The 15,384-nt window shown below is 54.7% G+C and overlaps 1 protein-coding gene across 2 annotated transcripts in view; it reads left to right on the top strand.

The window, feature by feature from the left end:
• Window positions 1-113: 113 nt before the first annotated feature.
• The window catches only part of SDK2 (sidekick cell adhesion molecule 2), a 180,926-nt gene continuing 165,655 nt past the window's right edge, over window positions 114-15,384 (top strand). For both annotated transcript variants that reach the window (XM_029079921.2, XM_029079920.2), the window contains exon 1: window positions 114-426. In XM_029079921.2, coding sequence (XP_028935754.1) covers window positions 369-426 — 58 coding nt within the window. In that variant the 5' untranslated portion in view covers window positions 114-368. The remainder of the gene's footprint in view (window positions 427-15,384) is intronic.

Genomic DNA, 15,384 nt, shown 5'->3' with positions numbered 1-15,384 from the left:
ACCCGACCCCTCGGCTGCCCCTTGGCGGCCCGGGAGCCGGGGAGGGGAGGGGGCGTGGCGAGGAGGGGGAGAGGGGGGCGGGCAACGTGGCCGGAGAGGGAAGTTTCCCGGACTCTCCCGTTTCTCCCGGAGTCCAGCCCGGGCCCGGAAAGGACCGTCCTGGGGGGCGACACTCGGTTGAAAGTGGGCGAGGGGCGCGGCGCGTCCCAGCCTCGCCAACCCACCCCTTGTTGAGCTTGGCCCCGTCGGAGACCCCCGGCCCGGCGGAGGAGGAGGAGGTGGGGAGGGGGCGGCTCCGGACCCCCCCACCCCGAGGATTATAAAGCCCAAAGCCTCTGCCTGCCGCCGAGGAGGGGCGCCCGGACAGCATGCGGACCCTCGCCCTCTGGTCCTTTTTGATCCTGCAGAGGATCTCCGGAGCCCAAGGTAATGAGGGGGGGTGTGGGGGGTTACGGGAGGGGGCGGTGGATGGGGGCGGGAGGACCGTCTGCCGCCGCCGCCAGCTGAGACCCCGGACCCTAGAGACGGGCGGGTGGGGGGCAGGGGGCTCTCCCCAGTCCACCCGGTCACCCCTCTCCCCTCGCTTCTTTCCGCTCGGGGCGAAGTCCCCAGACCCTAGAGACGCGGGAGGGGGCTCTCCCCCGTCTTTGTGGGGGGGGGGTGAGGAGGGGGCTCTCCCCCGTCCTCTTGGCGGGGAGTGGGGAGGGGGCTCTCCCCTGTCCTCCTGGTAGGGGGTGAGGAGGGGGCTCTCCCCTGTCTGTGGGGGGCGAGGAGGGGGCTCTGCCCTGTCCTCCTGGTGGGGGTGAGGAGGGGGCGCTCCCCTGCCCTCCTGGCGGGGAGTAAGGAGGGGACTCTCCCCTGTCTTTGGGGGGGGGGCGAGGAGGGGGCTCTCCCCTGTCCTGGTAGGGGGGTGTCCCGGTGAGGGGTGAGGAGGGGGCTCTCGCCTGTCCTCCTGGCGGGGAGTAGGGAGGAGGCTCTCCCCTGTCCTCCTGGTAGGGGGTGAGGAGGGGGCTCTCCCCAGTCCTCCCGGTCACCCCTCTCTCCTGGATTCTTTCCTCTCGGCTCTTCTCCCCCAGACCGCTCGGGCTCCCGATCTCCTTTTAGCCCGGTATCCCCCACCCTTCATCTGGCCCCGCGTCCAGCGCTATATCGGGGCTCCCCTGGTTTGTCCCCCGACCCTGAGACGCTGACAACAGGGCCGTGGGTGGGGCAGCCTCGACCTTGGGGGGGAGGTGGTCTTTCTGGGCAAAGTAGGGGGTCAGGGCCCCCTCCCTTCCCCCCTACTTTCCCTCTTGGCTCTATCTCGGACCCTGGGAGCCCATTCCCCTCCAAGGGGAGGAGAAATGGAGGAGAGGGGGAGTTGGACCCTCTTCCCCGCCTTCCGACCTCGGTGTTCCTCGACACACGCTCTTGGGGTCCCCCCTCCCCCCGAGACTTTTCAGACTTCTCTCCCCTTCCCCCTCTGGCTCCGCCGTGAACCCGGACCTTGGACCCCTTTTCCCTAACAAACCCCGATTGGAGAAGACCCTCAGTACAGTCCCTGCCGCTTATGAAGAATGTGAGCCCCGAATGGGACAGGGACCATATCCAACCTAATTAACTCGTATCTACCCCAGCGCTCAGAGCAGTGTTTGGCACAGAGTGAGCGCTTAACATATGTCGTCATTATTTTTATAGCCAGCACTTACCAAATGCCATAATCGTTAAGACCAGAGCGGCTAGGCGAGTGGGGGAGATGGAGATGCCGCGGTCCTTTCGGAATGAACGGGCGGGCAACGTGAGGGTTAAACGGGAAAGGAGGGGAGGGCGCGATTCTTCCCCTCCTCGTCCCTCCCCACCACGTTAGACCGGCCTCGAGTGGGGTGCCCATGTGCCGGGGGAGGCGGGAAGGAGGGAGAGTCAGGATGCCTCCCGTCGGGAAGGTGCGGAACCGTGAGCGGGGTCCGTGTCCCCGCCGTGGGGCTGGGGGTGACCGGGGAAGAGATGATCACCCGACTGCTGCTGGTTTCCAGGGCCCTCCTGCCCCCGGGGGTGGACCCCCCGGGCAGCCGGGGCAGCCCCCCCCTCCTGGTACCGCTGCTGCCACCGTCCGTCCTCAAGACCCCAGGTGTGCCCGGCGGTGGGCATGGTTTGGGTCTCAGGGTTAACGTCGGCTGCTGCCATCACCGCCTCAAGACCCCTGGAGGACTTAATAGGGGATCGTGGGGGGCCGGGACCTGGGGACCTCTCCCTCGGCTCGCCCACCCCCGCCCGCCAGTACTCCGCTGTACCCCAGGGGTACAGGAGGCCCAGGACCTCCTGCAACGTCGAGCGCGGAGACGAGCCTTATTGTAGGCTCCAGAGCCAGGACAGCTACTTACAGGAATCGGGATACTTTTTGGGGTGTACTGGGCCAAGGTGAGGTGTGTGTCTCCCCCAACCTATCCAGGGGGCTGGGGATTTTGTGCTTTAATGAGAGGCTTTTTCCACCAGCAGGGAAAGATCAGAGACCTCCCCCCCCCCCCCCAAATGTTACATATGGCACCAGGGTGAGAATTGCTACACCGGAGTGGACAGGACAGGACAGTCCATCCAGAATTTAGTTACAGTCCTTCCCAGCTCAAGGGCTGATTTCTGTTTAGAGTCACTCTACTTTTTCCAGACTCTGGGCTTTCAATAATCTGCATGACTTAGTATGACTAGGCCTGGGGCCACTTCTTTCTTCCGTCCAGGTTGAGAGGGTGTCAGATCCAGCGGCCAGGAGGAGTGGTGACCACATCCAGGGAGAAGGACCTGGGTTCTAATCCCAGCTCCGCTGCTTGCCTGCTGTATGACCTTGGACGAGTCACTTAACTTCTCTGTGCCTTCTCTGTAGACAGGGGATTAAGACCGTGAGCCCCAGGTGGGGCAGGGACTGTGCCCAACCTGATTAGCCTGTATCTACCCCAGCACTTAGTACGGTGCCTGGAATATAGTAAGCGCTTAACAAATACTAAAGGAAAAAATTTCTACACCTGAGGCTGGTGGACCGGGGACTGCGTCCAACTTTCACCCATGTACTTTTTTCCCGGTGCTTAAAAAGCGAGCAACGAGCACCTGGTAAATACCGTTAGTCCCTCGACTACAGGGCCTGAACCTCCCACAGGGTCCAGCAGAGGCTCGGCCCCAAGGAGAGGAGCCAGTTGGGGAGGAGAAGAGAGAGGGAGAAACTGTTCGGGTCCCATTGATTGAGTCAGTGAGGGACCCGGATCGATATGAAGGTAGAGCAAGGCAGGAAAGGGATTAAAAACCCAGAAGAGGAAAAAAAAGAGGGCGTGCGAGGGTGGCTGGCATGAGCAGACCTGCAGGGGGTTGCTTCCTGGTGGGAGGTGGGCAAAACGATACGCGAGTGTGGGGATGAAAGTGTGATTACATGGTGTGCCTAAGATGCAATTCTTAATTACCGAAGGCAAAAAATAACGTATCGATTAGGGCCTCTCGCTAATTACCCAGTGGGCTGCTTGCATCACACTCCTCAGCTGATGGTTAATAGACCCCCCCCCCCCGGCCCCACCCCTATCCAGGGCTGGGGACCCCTCAGATGGGGGCAACGTCCCTCTGGCCTCCCTGGTTGCGGGGGTGGGAGGGCAGACCGACTTTAGCTCGTTGGCCTTGATATTGGGCTGTTAACAGGAGTCAGCCCGGAGTGGGAGAGAGACCTCTCCAGAGATGAGGCCGGGTGGAAGGAGCTGGCTGGGATCCTGGGCCGGGGAGGAGTGGGGATGAATCGTACTAGTGTTACACAGGTCCACTACCAAGGAGCGCCCAAGCCGTTGATTCAAAACGGACAGGGCCGGGTCTGTGTCTCTCTCTGCGTGCCGTGTGCATGTTTTTTCCATTCCAGGTTGAAGACGCCGTAGGGTGGGATGGGGGAGGGAGGGACCGGACGTGTTCTGCCCAGGAGGGGCGCGGGGGGGCGCTGGGGATGGACCCCCTTTTCCCCTCCCCACACACATGACTGGATCGTCAGTCCCTCCGTCACCCTGATCCTCACCGGAGGCCCAGAGGATGGGGCTGGGATCCAGCAGGAGACAGGGGCACTCTAGCCCAACGGCCCAGGAGCGGTCTGGAGTGGTAGGAATTAGTCATCGTAATTTGGGGGCTTGGGATGCCAACAGCAACAAATACACCAACTGCCCGCACGGCCCGGTAATGGAAACGGAACCCCGCCCAGGCCCTGACACGTCGTGGCGCGGATTGCCCCGCCGCCACCCACCTCCAGCAGGGAGAGCTCCCCCCTCCTCCGCCCTCGGCCTGGGCCCACCGGCCCCCCGAGAGCAGGAGACGATGGGAGAGGGGCGCCCCATCTCGAGAAGGCGTATCTCGCCGCAGCCCGTTCATCCCAGTGTGGAACCCCACCAGCCCCCCGAGACCATGCCCCCCCGGAGAAGCAGCATGGCCTAGTGGAAAAGAGCCTGGGCTTCGGAGTCAGAGGTCATGAGTTCGACTCCCGGCTCTGCCACTTGTCAGCTGTGTGACTGTGGGCAAGTCACTTAACTTCTCTGTGCCTCAGTTCCCTCATCTGTGAAATGGGGATTAACTGTGAGCCTCACTTGGGACAACCCGATGACCCTGTATCTACCCCAGTGCTTAGAACAGTGCTCGGCACATAGTAAGCGCTTAACAAGTACCAACTATTATTATTATTATTAGTCTGGGCCTGGGAGTCAGAAGGACCTGAGTCTTAATCCTGACTCTGCCATTTGTCTGCTATATGACCTTGGGCAAGTCATGTCGCTTCTCTGGGCCTCAGTTCCCTCATCTGTAAAAGGGGGATGAAGACTGTGAGCCCCATGTGGGATAGGGACTGTGTCCATTCAGATTAGCTTGTATGTGCTCTAGTGCTTAGCATGGTGCCTGGCACATAGTAAGTGCCTAACAGATACTGTGGGAGGGAAAAGGTGGGGTGGGCTTTTCAGTGAAGGCCTGGAGTCCATTGCTTGATGGAAAGTGGTTGGAAGTCTCTCCCAGCCCCATGGGGGATGGATTGGGTTGGTATCCTATTTATTGAGTGCTTACTGTATGCAAAACACTGTATGAAGCTCTTGGGAGAGTACGATGTAGCAGTGTAACAGACCTGCTACCCGCCCACAACTAGCTTACTATCTACGGGGGAGACAGACAGTAATATAAATCAATTTAAAAAATGAGCCCTGTGGACATACGTGCTGTGGGGCTGGGTGGGGTTGCCCCTGCTTTCCCCTGCATGTTCTTGAGAAATTGGGATTTTAGTTCCGGTCGGCTGTTTGCATTAGTGACCGGGCAGCCGTAGAACCGGCAGCGGGAGCTGCTTTTAAGATCACTAGGCGCAGGGAGGGACAGAGGGAAATTAAAATTTGATGCTGCCTAAGAAGCCATCGGCGCCCTGGCGGAGGGATGAAATGCTGATGATGTCCTAATCACAGCGGGGTGGAAATAACACACACCATCACCCGTCCCATTAAGGAAGCTCACACCCCATGAGGGAGCATTGGTGGGTGAAGGGGCGCCCTCCTCCAAGGAAGTCTGTTGGGAGGGGTGTCTTGATAATAATAATAATGGTATCGATTGAGCGTTTACTATGTGCCAGGCACTGGACTAAGCCCTGGAGCAGATACAAGCAAATCGGGTTGGTTATAGTCCCTGTCCCACATGGGGCTCACGGTCTCAATCCCCATTTGACAGATGAGGTAGCTGAGGCCCAGCGAAATGACTTGCCCAAGGTCTACAGTAGACAAGTGCCCTTACTATGTACCAGGCACTCTGCACTAAGCGCTGGGGCCGATACCAGCAAAACAGATGGGACAGGGATTAGAAACCATGACGGTCTAACTCCCAGGTCGGTGTGCTATCCGCTACGCCACACAACTCCTTTTTGTTGGTCAGGGTTGTAGAACCCTGGCTTTGAATAGCTAAGACTCTGACTTGCGGGTGGTCAGGATGCTCCAGTTCTACTTTTTCTTTTTATTTTCTATGCTAAGCGCTTACTATGTGCTGGACACTGTGCTAAGCGCCGGAGTAGGTTCAAGTTCGTCCGGATGGACACAGTCCATGTCCCGCATGCTCAAAGTCTTAATCGCCATCGTACCCATGAGGTAACCGAGGCCCAGAGAAGTGAAGTAACCCTCCCAAGGTCACACAGCAGACAAATGGCAGAGCTGGCATTAGAACCCAGGTCTTTCAGACTCCCAGGCCCGAGCTCTACCAAATTGGGCACACTACTTCTCTTTTCTGCATTTGTCGCTGACTGGCTGGGTGAGTTTGGGCTTCAGTGATTCGATCTGTGGGATGGGATAGTGAAGATCACAGAGATGATTTGTGTGGCAGAATGGGGCTTGGCCTCCTGCTTTGCCTCAGTTCTTTTGTGGCAGTGACCCCCATAGCTTCCCTGAAGGACTTTGCTAGAGACCATACCCTCTGCACCCCTTTGGGCAAATAGCCTGGTGGATAAAGTTCGGGCCTGGTAGTCAGAAGGACCTGGTTTCTAATCCCGGTTCTGCCACTTCTCTTGCTGCCCGACCTTGACCAAGTCACCTCACGTCTAGTGCCTCAGTTCCCTCCTATGTAAAATGGGGATTAAGACTGTGAGCCCCACGCGGGACAGGGACTGTGTCCACCTGATTAGCTTGTATCTCCCCCAGCACTTAGAATAGTGTCTGGCCCATAGTAAGCACTTAACGGAAACAGTTTTAAAACAAAACAAAAAAAAGGGGGTGTGACTGGCCTCGGCAAATCACTGAACAGAGCCACTTCTTCGGCACAGGTCATCAGCCCTGAAGTTGCAGGTCTAAGGTTTCGGCCGCTGATGCCAAGGGGACTCGTCTCCCCATCTAGACTGTAAGCTTGTTGCGAGCAGGGAGCGTGTCTAACAACTCTGTTGTAATTGTACTCTCCCAAGCGCTTAGTACGATGCCCTGCGAAGTAAGTCCTCAATAATTATGATTGATGGACTGACCGGCTAACTAGCGTCCTCGTGGATTCGTGTAACCGGGCTCGGACCTCCGCTTTCCCGATGGGTAGCTTATCCACTCTCCGTGCCCACCCCCCTCAAAGCTCTGGGCACCAGGGGGAGGGGAGGGGGCAGGGAACCTCTGGAGGGGACTCAGCGAAGCTCCTCATTAGCTCTCCTCCAAGCTCATTATCGAGCTGCGCATCGCCAGGTGACAAATGGAGGGCGTCAGGATGGTAATAAATATGCCGCTGTCAACGTTGATGTGATCGCGCTAATGAAGAGAAATCCAGCCTGGCGAGGAGAGCCGCTTTGGGGGAGCTGGTGCCCCCTCCCTCCGCCCCCTCCTGCATCAGTGTTTTCTAATCCCTTGGCCCCTTGGCTGCTGAGGGAAGGAGGAGAGTGGCGGCCATGGGGATGGTGGGAGAAGAGAGTCAGTCCGTCGTATTCATGGAGCGCTTACTATGTGCAGAGCAGTGTACTAAGCGCTTGGGAGAGTACACTATATCAATAAACAGATGCATTCCCAGCCCACAATGAGCTTGCAGACTAGAGGGAGAGACAGACAATATAAATAAATTAGAGATATGGACATAAGTGCTGTGGGGCTGGGAGGGGGGATGAAAAAAGGGAGCAAGTCAGGGCATCGCGGAAGGGAGTGGGAGAAGAGGAAAGGGGGGTTTAATCAGGGAAGGCCTCTTGGAGGAGAGGGGAAGCAGCATGGCGTAGTGGATAGAGCACGGGCCTGGACATCAGAAGGTCATAGGTTCTAGTCCCTGTTCTGCCACTTGCCTGCTGTGTGACCTTGGACACGTTGCTTCAGTTCTCTGTGCCTGTTAACTCTTTTATAAATTGGGACTGTGAGCCTCACAAGGGACAGGTATTGTGTCCAACTCCATTTGCTTATTTCCACCCAAGAGCTTAGTACAGCGCCTGGTACATAGTAAGCATTTAACAAATGCCACAGTTGTTATTATTGGGAGATATGCCTTCCATAAGGCTTGGAAGGGTGAGGGGGGGAGCAGGGGAAGGCATCGGTGCAGGCGAGCGCCTGGGGAGTGGGCCAGGCCCGACGTTTCGGCCATGCCGCCGCCTCTCCAGAAGCGCTTCTCCAAGCCAAGCGTGAGGGCCCCACGTGGGAGCGGACACAGGCCCCATTCTCCGCTCCCCCGGCCCACGGCCCACGATGTTAGAGCTCATTGTACTGCGGGGACCAGGAATGTCCGGCCGGGCCCAGCCCCCTTCTCCGGCCCAGATCCTGGTAACGGACCCGGAGGCAGGAGGTGGGGGCTCCTCGGGATGTCAGGACCACCCCCAGGTTCGGCTAGCTTGGGACACCTCGCGCGGGGGGATGGGGGAATGCAGCTGGCCCTGGAAGGGGGTACAGCGAGGAGTAGGGTGGGGAGTGGAGGCGTCTCTCCTTCTGAGTGTCGGATTCCTCTGATCTGGGGGGGCGTGGGACTGCCCTGGGAGAGTGGCAACCTCCTTGAGGGCAGGGTCATGTCCTGTAGACTCTAAGTTCCTTGGGGGCTGGAGTCGCACTCTGTTAGGGTCTTCTACTTTCCTAAGTGCTCAGTACAGTGGTCAGCGCACAGTAGATTTGTAAGCTCTCTGTGGGCAGGGATCATGCCCTATGGACTGTTAGCTCTCTGTGGGCAGGAAGCTTGTTCAGTAACTCTATCCTCTTGTACTTTCCCTAGTGCTCAGTCCAGTGCTCTACACACAGTAGACTGTAAGCTTCTTGTGAGCAGGAAGCATATTTACCAACTCTATCGTTTTATACTTTCCCAAATGCTTAGTACAGTGCTCTGCACAGATTAGACACATAGCTTTTTGTGGGCAGGATCATACCCTGTCGACTGTAAATGCCTTACAGGCAAAAATCGTGTTTACCAACTCTATTTTCTTGTACTTTCCCAAGTTCTTAGTACAGTGCTCCACACCCAGTAGACCGTAAGCTCCCTGTGAGCAGGGATCATGCCCTCTAGACCATTAGCTCCTTGAGGGCAGGAAGCGTTTTCGCCAACTCTCCTGTACTTTCCCAAAGGCTTAGTACAGTTCCCTGCACACAGCAAATGCTCCATAAATACCATTAACTGACCGACTCATCATATTCATCCAAGCACTTATAGTACAGAACTCTGCACGGTAAGTGATCAATAAATACTATGGATTGATCTGTTAGATTATAAGCTTCTTGAGGGCAGGAGGTGGGTCTGCTCTCCCAAGCACTTAGTAGAGTGCTTTGCGCACGATGCATGCTCAATGAATACCATTAGTTGATTGGTGAATGGCAAGAAACCAGTGTCTGGAGCCCTTTTCACGAAAAGATCCCCCTAGAAACCAGCCAATAGCAACCAGCCTGCAGGGGAGCGATCTTCTGGGAAAGGGGCTTTCTTCAAGGTGCCCAAGGAGCCTTCGATCCCTGCTCAGGACTTTGGTCAGAGCACTGCCAATCCTCCTCTGCCCCAACCCCCGGGGGCATTTGATCCAAAGAAGTGGATCTTCCATCAGATCAGCCCCTCGGTGCCCCAAGAGAGTACTTCTAGTGTGTTCTCCCAAATGTTTAGTACAGTGCTCTGCATCCAGTTGACTGTAAATTCCTTGGCAGGCAGTGTTCATGTCTACCAACTCTGTTGCGTTGTACTCTCCCAAGCGCTTACTACAGTGCCCTGTATCCTTGTAAGCTCCTTGAGGGCAGGGCTCTTGTCAACCAATTCTTTTGAATTGTACTGTCCAAAGCACTCACTACAGTGCTCTGCACCCTATAGATCGTAACCTCCTTGAGGAGAGGGATGGGGACTACTAACTCTATTGTACTCTTCCAAGTGCTCATTAAAGTGCTCCACACAAAGCACTTGATTGGGGTGGGGCCACCAGGAAGGGTAGGCCCAGGTCCTCCTTCCATCCATTCTCCCGATGCTCTCCAATAATAACAACAGTAATTATGGCATTTATTAAGCCCTTATCATGTGCTAAGCACTGTATTCAGTGTTGGGGTAGGTAGATAGGACACACTGCCTGTGGGGCTCACAGTCCAAGAGGGAAGGAGAATAGCTGTTTCATTTGATAGTATTTATTGAGCGCATCAGCTATTTCATTTGATGGTCTTTATTGAGCGCTTACTGTGTTCAAAGCACTGTACTAAGCGCTTGGGAGAGTACAAAATAACAGTAAACATTCACATTCCCTACCCACGACGAGTTTACAGCTATTTAATCCCCATTTTACATATGAGGAAACAAGCCCAGAGGAGTAAAGTGACATGTCGGAGGTCACCCAGCGGACAAGTGGCAGAGGCGGGATTAGAACCCAGGTCTCCTGACTCCCAGACCCGTGCTCTATCCACTAGGCCTTGCGGCTATCTCTCCTTGTCTTCCAGCTGTTCTGGGGGATGCAGGGATGAGAAATGGAAGCAGGTCTTTTCTGCTTCCTGCCTTATCTCTGTCTGGGAGTGAGTCCTGGGACTTTCTTCTCTCTCCCTCTTGAATTTTTTCGCTGATTTCTGTGTTGGTAATTAAGCTGGGAGCCCCCCTGCTGTTTACTCTACCCCCACTGCTGAATCAGCTCTGACCCAGAGGCCCACAGAAGTCTGAGCCAAAAGAGGGGTAAAGGGATAGTCCCTGCCATAGTCCCACTAGGTTCAGAGGGTTTTTTTTTTTAAAAAAATTATTTTTGTATTTAAGTGCTTACTGTGTGGGTAAACACTGTTCTAAAAACTGGAGTAGGTACAAGTTAATTGGGTCTGACACAATCCCTGTCCTGCGTGGGGCTCACAGGCTAAGTAGGAAGGAGAACAGGTATTGAATCCCCATTTTAGATTGAAGAAACTGAGGCACAAAGATGTGAAAGTGACTTGCCTAAGTCCCACAGAAGACAGGCAGTAGAGTCGAGATTAATCCCAGGTCCTCTGACTCCAAGGCCCGTGCTCTTTCCATTAGGCCACACTGCTTCGCGCTCGTGTCCTTTGACTTCTCTGCCTGCCCTGTGGGCCCCCTCCTGCCCTGGTCTTCCCAGGGGAGGGAGAGATGACACTCGGCCCCCCTGGGAACTGGGCAGCTGGGGACATTGTAAGCCCAGTGGTGAGCGCCCAGGCCCTGCTGGCCCCTCCCTTCTGAACTGGCTCCGTGGAAATGGCCCGGTCTTGGCGAGACTTGTTGCCGCAGGCCTGGGAGTCAGAAGGACCTGAGTTCTAATCCTGTCAGCCACTTGTCTGCTGTGTGACCTCAGGTGAGTCACTTAACTCTTCTGGGCCTCGGTTTCCTCATCTGTAAAATGGGGATTAAGATTACCCGGTGTGGGCAGGGATCGTCTTTCTTTATTGCCAAATTGTACTTTCCAACCGCTTAGTACAGTGCTCTATACACAGTAAGTGCTCAATAAATACGATTGAATGAATGAATGACTGTGAGCCCCAAGTGGGACAGGGACTGTGCCCTACCTGATTATCTCATTTCTACCTCAGGCCTTAAACAGTGCCTGGCACATAGTAAATGCTTCACAAATACCATTATTATTATTGTTGTTGTCATTGGTGACTATAGTGTGGGAGAAGGATTTATGGGGGGCTGAAAGACTGTTGTACTCTTGCAAGCATTTAGTGTACAGTATTCTGCATATAGGAAGCACTCAATAAATACTATTGACGGATAAACTTGGGCTCATTAAAAACCCTCTTGGGATAGTGTGGGTGAGGCCTGTCCAGAGTCAGGGACTGGACAAGATGACCTCTAAATGTCCCATCCAGCCCAGGCCTTTAGAACCATGGAGTCGGACTGTGAGATGCATTGTGGCCTAGTGGAGAGAGCACGGAACTGGGCGACAGGACACTTGGGTTCTAATCCCAGTTCAGTCAGCAGAGCCAGCAGCCAGCCTCCCAAGTCTGCAGGTCCTGTGTCCCCAGAAAGGATTCTCCCAAGCGTTCAGTACAGTGCTTTGCACAGAGTAAGCATTCAGTAAGTACAATTGAATGAATCGGTTCTGACCCCCACTAGTAGTGGACTTTGAAAACATCCAGAAGTGTCCTGGCTCTGCCTGGGAAAGGGGCCAGTGGGACTTTGGGTGGGAGAAACAACTGGGGACACTGAGGCAAACAGGGCCCTGGGGGAGAGGTCTGCTGCAGGAAGCCTTAACCTGGCCCCCCGTGGTTTGCCGGGGGCTTAGCCGATCTTGATTACGGGTGGAAGCACAGAGGAGGAAGGGGCCGTGGTAGTGTATGTCTCTAAGGGATCTCCCCCTCACCCTTCTCCGTTATTCATTCGTTCAATCATATTTATTGAGCATTTACTGTGTGCAGAGTACTGTACTAAGTGCTTGGAAGAGTACAAAATAACACTGAACAGAAACATTCCCTGCCCACATTGAGCTTACAGTCTAGAGAAGGAGACAGAAAATTGATAGAAACTACGGATATGGACGAAAGTGCTGTGGGACTGGAAGGAGCTATAAATAAAGGGGGAAAGTCAGGGTGATACAGAAGGGAGAGGGAGAACAGGAAAGGGGGGCTTAGGGCGGGCTTCGTGGAGGAGATGTGCCTTCAGTGAGGCTTTAAAGCGGAGGAGAGTTATTGTCTGTTGGATTTGAGGAGGGAGGGCATTCCAGGACAGAGGGAGGACTTGGGCCAGGGGTCAGGGGCCACATAGGTGCGATGGAGGCACAGTGAAAAGGTTAGAACTAGAGGAGTGAAACGTGCGGGCCGGATTGTAGGAGAGTAGCGAGGTGAGGTAGGAGGGGGCAAGGTGGTGGACTGCTTTAAAGTCAATGTGAGGAGTTTCTGTTTGATGCAAAAGTAAATGAGAAGTGGGGCGACACATCCGGAATATTTTGGTAGAAGAGTGATCAGGGCAGCAGAGCGAAGTTTGGGTTGGAGAGGTGGGAGATGGGAGGCTGGGAGGTCAGCAAGGAGGCTGATGCAGTAATCAAGGAAGGAGAGGATAAGTGATTAGCAGCCAGCCTCCCAGGTCCTGGGTCCTCAGAAAAGATTTGTTTCCCTGCCTGCCTAGGATCCCTCCTCATGGAGACCCTTAGGGGTAGGGGGCCTGGGAAAGAGGAATGTCTGGCTGGGGTTGCTTGGGAACCGAGAAATTTGATCCCCAGGGTTGAGGGGGGAGGGGGCCTCTGTGGAAGGGAGGGAGGGTCTCTGGCTGCACTCCCCTCCCCCCGCCCCCCCCCCCCCCCGCCCTAGTCCCATCCATCTCCCGGAGCAGAGCGTGGCAAAGTCTCTGTCAACTTTGAGAGATGAGCCTCCAACCAATCCAAGGGATGACGGGCTGGAATGGATTGTGGAGCTGGTGGTTTGGGCAGTGCCCCGCTCTCTCTCACTCTTTCCACCCTGTTCCCGTGCATCGGGAGCACTGGAAAATCCTGGGAGAGAGAGAAAAGGAGAATACAAATGGTGGACAGCTTCCCCTTCTCGTTCTGGAGGCTTTATAGCCAATCAATCAATTGTATTTAATGAGCACTTACTATGTGGAGAGCACATCTCCGCCCTGGACTGATGCTGAAAGTTAAATGACCAGGCTGGGCAGCTGAGGAGGGGAAATTTGGCGGTTGCAGCTGACCAACTTGCTTTTGGCGTTGGAGGTCTGTCTCCCTGCTCAGCTCCTGCCCGTTTCCATACCCGTCTCCCTCCCCAGCCTGAAAATCTTCCCTGCCGTCTCCTGCTTCTAGCCTTGCTCTAGTGGTGCTGGGTCCTTCCCGTTTAAGACCTGGACCCCAGTGTGGATCAGGAGATAGTCATAATTGTGGCAATCATTAAGTGCTAACTAGATGCTAAGCACAATCAGGTCAAACAATGTCCCTGTCACACATGGGGCTCAAGGTCTAAGGAGAAGGGAAAACAAGTATCGAATCCCTATTTGACTGTGAGGAAACCAAAGCCCATGAAAGCTCTGTGAGTTGCCCAAGGACACAGAGCAAGCGACTGAACTAGGATTAGAACCCAAGTTTCCTGACTCCCAGTTCTGTGCTATTTTCACTAGGCCACAGTGCAACTCACAGACCAACTCCACGGCTGGTGGGCCCATTATAGGTCATCTTGTCCAGTTCCCTGTCTCTGGACAGGTCTCACACCATCCCAGATGGGTTTTTAATCGATCCACTCAATTTTCAAACAGTCATATTTAGTGAGTGCTTACTGTGTGCGGAGCACTGTACCAAGCACTTGGGAGAGTACAACAGAATAATATAGAGGAGTTGGTAGACACATTCCCTGCCCACAGTGACCATTTGGTTACCTAGCATTTCTGTTACTCTCTTGGTTCTTCCTCTCATGATCAGACCTAAATCCCACTTTTTCCTCTTCTGTCCAAGCGCTTAATACAGTGTTCTGCACACACTGATCGACTACGACCCCACTGGTGTCTGCAGCTTCTGTGCCTCAATTACCTCACCTGTAAAATGGAGATTAAGACTATGAGCCCCAGTTGGGACAACCAGTTGTAATCAGACTGAGCTTCCCCTTTTCCCTCTACTGCCTCTCTGCCCCCCCCCCCATCACCTCCCCTCAGCTAAGCCCCCTTTCCCCCGCTTTCCCTCTGCTCCTCCCCCTCTCCCTTCTCCTGCCCTCAGCACTGTGCTCATCTGCTTATTTGTATATATTTTTATTACCCTATTTTGTTATGAGATGTACTTCCCCTTGATCCTATTTATTGCTATTGTTTTTGTCTGTCTCCCCCGATTAGACTCTAAGCCCGTCAATGGGCAGGGATTTTCTCTTTCTGTTGCCGAATTGCACATTCCAAGCGCTTAGTACAGTGCTCTGCACGTAGTAAGCGCTCAATAATACTATTGAATGAACGAGTTACCTTGTATCCACCCCAGCGCTTAGAACAGTTCTTGGCACACTGTAAGTGCTTAACAAATGCCACTATTATTATTGGCAACTTTTAAAGTCCTGCAAATTCATCGTGGGCAGGGATTGCGTCTGTTATATTGTTATATCGTACTCTCCCAAGTGGGTGCTCAGTAATTACATTTGACTGACGGAATCACTCAGTCATCCAAAGGCTCCTCCAGGGACAGTATTTGGGCACCCCCCCCCCCCCCCGGTCACAGTGCCACTGCCCCAGGAGAATACCATAGACTGAGTGAGCTCCCTTGCTTGTGCCCAGGCCCTGGTAGAGAGAGGAAGGCAAGCGGATTGGAAAGGGTAAGGTGGGAGGGGGAGGGTTGGAGCGGGATGGGAAGTGTATTTCTAAATCTTCCTTTGTTCTGTGAGATCAGAGAGGTTGCCAAAGGCAAGGAAAGCTGAGGAGCTTGAGGGAGGATTAGTGGCCATAAATCCAGGCCCCTGGTCCTGCTTGCAGAGGCCTGTCTGGGGCTGTCTGCCTTCTCCCTCCTCCCCCTCCCCAGATGGAACCAGTCCCCTGTTGTGTGGAAATTTAGAGTCCCATCCAGGAGCTCAAACTTCCCTGAGGGTGGAATCAGGGGTGTCATTC

The sequence above is a fragment of the Ornithorhynchus anatinus genome, chromosome 15, assembly GCF_004115215.2.
Source record: "Ornithorhynchus anatinus isolate Pmale09 chromosome 15, mOrnAna1.pri.v4, whole genome shotgun sequence".
NCBI lineage: Eukaryota > Metazoa > Chordata > Mammalia > Monotremata > Ornithorhynchidae > Ornithorhynchus > Ornithorhynchus anatinus.
Note: the sequence above shows the minus strand (reverse complement) of the source record. Positions and strands in the feature narration are given on the sequence as shown.